A 10,028-nucleotide genomic window follows, 5' to 3' on the forward strand; every position below is an offset into this window, starting at 1 on the left:
TCTCGACAAACCATTTCTGTATGGACCTCGCTTTGTGCACGTGGTTATTGTCATGCTGTAACAGGAAAGGGCCTTCCCCAAACTGTTGCCACAAATTTGGAAGCACGGAATCGTCTAGAATGTCATTGTATGCTGTACAGTTACGATTTCTCTTCACTGTAACTAATGTGCCTAGCCCCAACCATGAAAAACAGCCCCAGACCTTTATTCCTCCTCCACCAAACTTTATAGTTGGCACTTTGCATTGGGGCAGGTAGCTTTCTCCTGGCATCCGCCAAACCCAGATTCGTCCATCGGACTGCCAGATGGTGAAGCGTGATTCATCACTCCAGAGAACGCGTTTCCACTGCTCCAGAATACAATGGCGGCTAACTTTACACCAGTTCAGCCGACGCTTGTCATTGCGCATGGTGATCTTAGGCTTGTGTGCGGCTGCTCGGCCATGGAAACCCATTTCATGAACCACCCGACGAACAGTTCTTGTGCTGACGTTGTTTCCAGAGGCAGTTTGGAACTCAGTAGTGAGTGTTGCAACCGAAGACAGACGGTTTTTACGAGCTTCAGCATTCGGCGGTCCCATTCTGTGAGCTTGTGTGGCCTACCACTTCGTGCCTGAGCCGTTGTTGCTCCTAGACGTTTCCACTTCGCAATAAGCTCTAGCAGGGCAGAAATTTGAAGAACTGACTTGTTGGAAAGGTGCAGTGGTGATTTTAGCATGTAAATCTTGGTGGGACAAAAAAAAAGCAATGTGGGATGTTTTCCAGCAAAGCCACTACACAACACAACACTAAACAATACATTAACTGCACTATAACAGTGACAAATGGTGCCCACAAACTGTTAGGGCCTACATAAAGCTGTCCCAACAGTAGAGTCCCATCAGCAGTCCCAACACCTTACCACTGCTACACCTGGCTATCAGCGGAGCCTTGTCTGGCAGCAAAACAGTTCATTCAGCCTCTTTTACTGCCTTTTAAAAAAACATAGCTGATATGGCTGACTTGCTTAAACAAACGTAGTTTCTACTGACAATTGAGATGTACAAATTATGGCATAGAGTACGACAAGCGTATAAGAAGCAACCCGTTGTTTCGATTAAGACATTAGTAGGATGGACGTAGTCAATATAACTATTTGTTCAGCACTTTTGAAATGTACATCGACAGAATTCAGAACATGGGCCATTCTTACAGTGTTCTCCCTGTACACCAAGTCAGAACCGTAGGATAAATAAAGGGGGCATATAAGCAGACAATGAAAGCTCTTACAATATTCGATGACTACATTCCTGAAAAACAGGTTATAGGCTACATGTGCACCATCAAGTCAGAACAGTAGGTGAACTTAAGAGGTGAAAATAGACCAGATTATTAAGGTGAGGCACATGGGCTACTAACAGTTTACTACACAACATACACTTAGTATCACTTTCTTAGCTACAGTATACATATCTCCCTGGCATATTAAGGAATTTATGCAGCAGCATACAAGACATTTTTGGATTCTGTGCTCACTTGAACAGGAAGGTGGCGTCCTTCGTGGGCAAATTTTGTCATCAAACTTTGTCATCAAAGTCTGTCATTCTTTGTATTTATGGTGCTTTCAAGACAACTGGGAACTAAAAAAAAATATGTTGAATCATGATGACATCAGTGTTCTTCAGGTCGTAGCTCTAGAAAGAGGCCAGAGTTCCCGATTTGCAATTCCGAGTTGGATGAAAATTCAAAATGTATTTTCCCACTTGTAGCTCGTTTTTCCCGAGTTCCCAGTTGTCTTGAACTCACTAAAGTCAGATTTTTCAGTTCAGAGTTAACAGTTGTTTTGAACGCGGTAAAAATCATGCTTCATTGACAGTATTGCCAATGTTGTATGTTTTTAGTTTTACACTAGGAAAAGAGACCCTTAATCTCAGACTTTGGATCACACAGCCACAGCCACACCACTGAATAGCAGGCTAATGATTGCTTTGTAACGCTTGCAGTTAGCCACTGATTCCTTCCAAACCACTCATTGTTGAATTTGCGATTTCCAACTTGTGTAATGTTTATGTCCGATGGCCAATGAGCACCGATACGTTTTATCTATAATTTCTCTTCATTATTTCTCTTCATATACCAAGGATTAAAAATGATTTTGCCAGTAGATTGTCGACTTGATTCATGATGATGACTGCTATCTAAGATTTTGAAAGTATGATGTTGACATGATCAGTCCAATCAAAGCTACTGTAGATATAACGTGATTTGACGTCATTTTATCTGTGGCCAATGACCTTAAGCCTCCTTGGATGAGCACTTCTAATGTAACTCTTTGGCAGCACCCAAGAGGCTAGAATTTTCGAGGTCTACCCTTAGACTTGGCGGTAGTGTCCCCATGAATGACAGAACACTGAGCCAATCACGGCACAACGCTCTATATTTTCTGCTGGCTTGCCCCATCACCACAGAAAGCACTGAGCTAGTCTGAAACACCTGCATTTTGAAGCTGCCTTACTCAAGAAAACAAAAAAGAGATCATGCTTGTATGAGGCTTTATTAACTAAATGATATATGTTTTTTTTTACATTGTTTACAAACTGATATGTGACACGTATTAATGCCAAAATAACATGCAAAACAGGCAAGCCCAAAATATATATTTTTTATTTAAAAACAATTGTTGCAAAAAATGTGGGCCACCTGCCCTGAATGACTGGTCGCCACTGCAATATTGGCATCCTATGACGGTGCCACATTGAAAGTTACTGAGCTCTTCAGGAAGGCAATTCTACTGCAAACATTTGTCTATGGAGATTGCATGGCGGTGTGCTCGATTTTGAACACCTGTCAGCAACAGGTGTGGCTGAAATAGCCGAATCAACTAATTTGAAGGGGTGTCCACATACTTTTGTATCTATAGTGTGCCTGATCAGACACTGATTTCACCATGTGCAAATATTCAGTAGTAGCACCTTTCTTCAGAATCTTGCCTTGAGAAGACACAACTCATTAGTTGATAAGCGACACATACAACACACTTTTGTCTAACGTGAATCGGCAATTTCTCTTTTTGCTTTTTTTTGTTGTTAAACTAAACTCAGTTCCAGTAATGGCTATAAGGTTGTAAATGGACAGGTCTTGTTTTCTGCATCAATGTGAGTTGGTACCATTTGAATAGTCAGTGAGTAAGCAGACAAAGACCACCACCAAATGTTCTGCTCCCTGTGTGTGTTTTTTCCCCTCTCTGCTGCTATAGGAACTAATCCTCCTAAGGACCTGACAGCGCATGCAGGTGGCATCTGCTCTGTGAATGGCTCTACGTCGGAGTGGACCACAACAGGCAGGCAGGTTTTACCCGAGGACAGCGGAAGGGTGCGTCCGTAATGGCAACCTATTCCCTATACAGGGTACCCATAGGGCTCTGGTCAAAAGTAGTACACTATATAGGGAATAGGATGCCATTTCAGATGCGTCCAGAGAGGTGCTGCAGTCCTGGGTTCTCTCCCTCCCTCCCTCCCTCTCACCATACCCCACCCCCATCTCTGTGCTCACTGCTCAGGTAAAGCCAGGCAGTTACAGGAGAAACAACTCCCAGGCATATACATATTCCATTAGCAACCCCTTTAACTGTCAGTTGAAACAGCACACAGCCCACGGGGCAACTCTTGTCTTCCACAGAGGCAGTAGGTAGCAGTTGAGCAGGCATCACAAATGCAATCATGCTTTTCTACAGACACACACAAATGTCCAAGTGTTATGATAGCCACAGGTTGAAAGAATAATACTGGGGGGGGGGGAAACTGATCTTATTTGATCATATACATAATTCTCTCAAAAGTATATAATAGGTTAAGAGAAGGTTGGTTTTATAGCTGAAAAGTCAGGCTTAATTGAAACTCACTTTTTAGAACAATAGCCTATGTTGCATCTGTGAGAGAACCAGCCCAAACGTTTGTACGTTGCTGAGACAGGGCAAATAATAATTAGTCACGTTTATCCATAAAACAGAACAGATATTAAATGATAAACTACTGCATTACAAAAGTCTGAAAGACTTGCTTGAGACTAAGAAAAACTAAATGTTTGACATATTTTACATAGCCAATAACTGCTCTGTAGAGTAAATTGAGCAGGTGTTATTTTGAAGGTTTAGGGTGTAACTGCAGCATGAACTGTCTCTGGCAGGTGACCAGAATACAGGCGGTGAGATCCCCTTAATCCGACTTTAAACAAATATTTACCGGCACTTAGTCAAATAGAGATACATGAGAGCAGAAATAATGACATGGGAAAGCTTTTACCATGCTGTTTATTGTTTCACGCAACGAAAACTGGATATGCAAATGCATACCTGCAGTTACGCTCAAAATAGAATGGGACTATACAGATACCTGAGGTACTGGTGTCAATAATCTGGGTGGTGGGGGATTGGGTAATACAGTTGATACTGTCTGAGGAGGAAACTGGAAGTGTCTGATTTCAATGATAGGCCTGTAGTGTATGATGCCTCTGTGCTAAACTGAAATGCAACATGTTTTACAGTGCATGAGCAATGGAGAACACTGCTTAAATGTTTTTTACAGCCATGTGGTGTTTTGATGATGAGCTGTAGTTTATTGGCTACATTCTCCATTTACTGGAATAAAGTCCACACCTCCATGAATGTCATAGTTAATGTAACAGAGTAGCCTAGCCTATACAGAGGTGCAGATCCCAGGCAGATGAGGATCCAAACAGCAGATGGTCCATATCAGATGCTCTTTGGCTGGTTAATGATTAACATAACTGGTACTTTATCATCATTAAACCATGTCGATAAAGAAAAACCAAATGGCATTTAATAAAAGGCAGTACTAGGTAGCCTAATAAAAGTATAACAACTAGTCATAAAAGCCACGGAAATGCGCGCATACTAAGTTATATTAAGTGAGCAAAAAATAATATATCTACTTTTTCAAAAATAGTAACGAAAACTTTATCCATACATACAGCAATAAAAATTATCCCACTTGGCTAAAAAATTGGGGTCGATAATTTGTATCCGTTGTCTTCGGGGGGAAATGAACCCAAATGTTCAAACCACATACGATATTCAATATAGCCTAACGAATGCAAAACACGAAAGGTTGTATGACTATAATTTTAGTGTACAAAAAAGTCAGTATTTGTCACAGGACAAGAGAGCACCATCAACGACAACGACATCTGTCACAATATGAACTTGCTCTTGCTGCTTTGTAGAAAATCTGTACCTGCTTAACGCGAGCCGAACGAACAAAACTTCATCTTCAGGTATTGTGCGTATGGCTCAACGTGAGGCAAATACAGAAAATCAATCCAAATATGATGATCCAGTCTTGGAAAAAAGTACTTGGACTACACTACATCAGGTTTGTAGTCTCCATATGTTGCTCCATCCCCACACCTGGAAAGAAAGTTGCAAAAGTTTATATTGTCTGTAAAATGGTCATTTACATGTATTCCTACATACAAATTTGTCCTAGATAAAACTTACCATTGCCTATCTATTGTCGAAAAAAGTTCGAGTGAATTTTAAAAACCTACTATATCGGTAACACCTGCAAATTGTGCTCATCTTGTAGGCAACACTGAATGGAGTGTGGCCCGCTGCAGGTAGCCTATATATACTCGGGACATCGTAGGCCATCCTTCCATTTATCTTCACTCTCTCCCTCTTTTTTTTCAGATTGGTTTTAAAGAGGATTCTCCAGCGGACACCTGTCGCACGGCGCGTTGCTCAGTTCCAATATTGACACAATAGACTGGGGAGTGCAGATTAGTTAAACTCCTCTCTATTATGCCAACCCTTCCCTCTCTATGCAAACCAACAGTGCGTTGCGCTCCCTCCAATTGACGAAATGGAAGGATTCGCTGACCTTTGTGCTCGCGCAGAACCTACAGAGCATGGGCCATTGAAAGGTGGCTTCATTCACCTGTGTTGAAGGTAGGAGAAAACCCACCTGCCACCTTTGTTCCCATGCCTAGCTACTCCCATGTCATTTACACACATTTTCATATCATGTGACTTGCAAATGAGTTCCTTTAATGCACAACGTCAGACCTTACCTTCCAAAAAGACGGGTGTGTTATGTAGGCCATGCCCGATGTCACAAATAGTAGAAAGAAAGTAATCCCATAGCTGAAACAAGCCATGCACATTCACTGTTTATTAATGATTAGGGTACAGCGTACACCCGGCACATCACCCAGAACCACTAGAGGTTTATGGACTAACGTGGTTCATCACATATTGGCATCAAATAACTACTGTTGTGAACACGTGAATGTTGTAATGTCGATGAACAAATACACAATGCCAAGGATTGTTTTGTAAACTGAATCTTTCCACAGTTATCCATCACAAAGACAGTAGCCCCAGCATCCACTGTGTTCTATAGAAACCACCCTTGATGCAAAGGAACAGAATCCTAGGCTAGGGATGTTTAAAGTGACTTCAAAAGAACACTGATAATTACAGCAAATGTATCTACTGAATTCATTTCACAATTCCATATTATTGGTTAACACAAATAATCAAATTTGAATGTTTCAAAATTATCATATACAAATAACACTATGGAGGGAAAAAAAAAATCCTGAAATCTTTCCCTGTTGCCAAAAATGAGCATTGTCGCAGTTCAGTTGATTTAGCAAGCAAGGGTTATAACAAGCAGCTATAAGAACAGGCCCCAGCAGCTGTTTGGAGGGAATAATCATGGTTTCACATTAGCGATGTGGTGCCTGCTCTAGTCTGTCTGTAGCCCAAATACCACCTATACCCTATAGTGTACTACTTTTGACCAAAGCCCATAGGGTTCTAGTCAAAAGTAGTGCACTATACAGGGAATAGGGTGCCATTTGGGACGTATCCCTATTGTTCGACTTTTCATTGTCTTGATGCGGTGAGTCTCTTGACGTAGGCGTTCCAGCCTGCCTCTCTGTACTCGGCAGCAGCCTTCACCCTATCAGAGGCCCCCAGGATACCACGGCCAACAATGATGATGTCAGAGTCTTTTTTACAGATCACATCATCAGGACTGGAGTACTGCTGGCCCAGACCGTCTCCTGAATAAGAAAGGAGGGAGATGATCAATTAACAGTGTGGTGCTGAAGAAAACGCCACCCTACAGTTTGTTGCTGCAGAGGTTAAAAAAACAAACATCTGGAATCAAGGGTTGCATTCAAAATCGCACCCTATTACCTACGTAGGGCCCTAGTCAAAAGAAGTGCCCTATGTAGGTAATAGGGTGCCAATACAGTCACAAATGAACAAGGCAGTTAACCCACTGTTCCTAGGCCGTCATTGTAAATAATAATTTGTTCTTAACTGACTTGCCTAGTTAAATAAAGGTCAAATAAAAGAAACTACAACAACCAAGATGACAAGTGATCCAGCCTACATTTCTTGGGCAATAGCACCATCTAGTGGCAAGGGGAAGATTACTTAAGGGAAGAACAAAAATTGCCTGCGAATGTTGTTGGTAAAACGTGATAAAGAACACTGGACAGGATGAATGATGTGGTTAACAGGTAGAGAATGTAGTACCTTCTGACTGCATCTGCACCCCTGGAGTCATATGTAGGAATTCAGGCTTGCTGCTGATCTTGGAGCCAGAGATGAACCCAAACACAAAGTCAGAGTGCTCCTCAGCCATTTTCACCTATAGGAATGACAGACACAATCATATTAAATCCTCAAGGATGAAAGCTTAAGGATTACATTAAGGTAATCAACTAGTACCTCAGTTAAGCTGCCTGATGATGGAAAAAGTCATCCATTGTGGAATGGTAAAATGACGCTACGCATGCAAACATCAGTAAAACATACTGAAATGTACCAGGCCTTCACTGTCGCCCTGCGAGGTGACAGTATGTCCTGAATTGTAATCATTGCAGAGGGCGTGGGAGGTAAGAGAGAGGGACAGAACATTCTGTTCTCATGGCATTCTCACTGAAGGACAGCTGGCTGGATCGCTTTGCTTACCACAGCCTGCGTGTAGTCCCCTGTTGCTAGGGAACCCTGGGAGCTCATCTGAGCTATGAGGAGACAGCCGCGGTTCAGTGGGAGGCCCACCACACTGAGCCCCTCTACCACCCCAGGGCCTGGCACCGCATGGGCATTCACCATATGAGACCACGAGGCGATCTGGTAGAGCCCACCTGAGAAATACAGAGGAAAACACACAACAGTCAGGAGACTTAGAAATCATAGCAACAAGGCATTCATTAGGATGGAATAGGATTCAAAAGCATGCTTCAAAAGGTTTAGGGGACAAATATTGCCCTTATTTGCAGGGGTTGGACAATGCATCCATTTTAACAATGGGTGCATTAGTTTTGCATCGCTCGGTGGCCCGGTTGGGCGGAGTTTGCACATTCTAGACCATTCTATTGGTCCTAAAGTGAAATCTCCACCCAACTGGGGCACACGGCGATGCAAAATCAGTGCGCCCACTAATCACCTTCATACTGGTGCTTGACCGTGTTCCCGATGTCAGCAAACTTGCGGTCCTCAAAGATGAGGAAGTTGTGTTTGTGGGCCAGGTCCTTGAGGGACTGGATGAAGGCTGGGCTGAAGTCCTGCAGGATGTCCACATGAGTCTTCAGCACGCACATCTGAGGCCCCAGAGAGTCAGCCAGCTGCAGCAGATCCTCACAGCCTGTCACGTCCGCCGACACACACAGGTTGGTCTTCTTCTCCTCCATCAACCTGAAGAGCTGGGCAGCCAGAGGGTGTGTTGTTTGGAGCTGGGCCCTGTCGCCATAGGTCAACTCCGCCAGCTTGCTGGGCTTCTTAGCCACAGGAGAGCCGTTCTTCTCCTCCTCCCCTGAGGGCTTGTAGGTGTTGTTCTCCTGGATGAACCTGCGCACGCTTTGGGCGGTGGAATAATCGATGCGCTCAGCCTGGAGCAGGACGTTGAGGAGTTTGGAGATGGAGATGACAGAGTGGAGCGCGATGCCCTTCTTGGCCAGCATGGCCCTACCTCCCTGCTCCCTGTCCATCAGCACGATGGCATCGGTGACCTTTAAACCCTCTGCCTGAAGCACCAGGGCCGTTTCCATGACGCTGCTGCCGCTGGTCACTACATCCTCAATGATCAGACAAGTGTCTCCAGGGTGAATGGTCCCCTCTATAATCTTCTTAGTTCCTAGAATCAAGAGATGATTGATGTCTGAGATGAGTGATCTGAAATCTAATATAGCTAGCTAGAACGTGTTAGACTAGAGCATTTTAACTGTTGACTGAACTGATGGGATGCAGCAAAAACACTGTCATAATGAGAATAGACAGGTCTGAAATCTCACCATAGTCTTTGGCTTCTTTTCTTCGAATCAGCATAGGCAGCTCGTGTTTGGAGCAGATGATTGTAGCCAGGGGCAGAGCAGTGTATGGTACACCACACAGTGAGTTGTATTTCAAGTCCTCATCTTTGGCGCGTTGGTAAAGATAAACTGACACCTAAAAGGCAAAACAAACGCCAACAAATTCCAATATACATTAATTAAAATACATATTTTACAACTAGTTGGTCTTGGTTCGATTACCTCCGAACAGATTACATACTGTCGATGTTGTTTCCAATACAGTGCCACTCATAGGAAACACGTGTTTACCAACCTGGTTCATAAGAGTTGGGTAGGAAACAATAACTCTGAGATCAAAATAAATCGGCGATGTTATTCCACTCTTCAGCGTGAACGTTCCGAATTTCACGGCCTGAACATCATGTAACTTTAAGATTAAACTTTCAAGGCAATCCTTTTCCATTTTCAATACGTTTTTACTAATATGAATAGACAGCAGTTTCGTCCAACGCTCTCGTCTCGTCGCAAACATAAATTAGTTCCGCTTACGAAATACCGCGCGGAACTATGGGACATGTCGTTTTTACATGATTGCGTTGCTCCGGCCATATTATAAATTGTTGATCATCACAAGCAAACCACACCGGCCACGTTGCGTATCCTGTTAGCTATTGCGAAAGCAATACACCATACTGAACGTGAATAAAAAAGAACAGCTCAAGG

The 10,028-nt window shown here is 43.1% G+C and overlaps 1 protein-coding gene across 1 annotated transcript; it reads right to left on the minus strand.

The window, feature by feature from the left end:
- Nucleotides 1-6,151: 6,151 nt before the first annotated feature.
- pyr5 (Uridine 5-monophosphate synthase) lies at nt 6,152-9,822 on the minus strand. Its single transcript, NM_001173890.1, is given in 6 exon segments — nt 6,152-7,064; nt 7,546-7,660; nt 7,984-8,159; nt 8,462-9,148; nt 9,306-9,459; nt 9,619-9,822. Coding segments are annotated over 6 exon segments (1,461 nt in total). The 5' UTR covers nt 9,769-9,822; the 3' UTR covers nt 6,152-6,885.
- Between the last annotated feature and the right edge of the window lie 206 nt (nt 9,823-10,028).

This window comes from Salmo salar, chromosome 25 (assembly GCF_965601325.2).
Source record: "Salmo salar chromosome 25, fSalSal1, whole genome shotgun sequence".
NCBI lineage: Eukaryota > Metazoa > Chordata > Actinopteri > Salmoniformes > Salmonidae > Salmo > Salmo salar.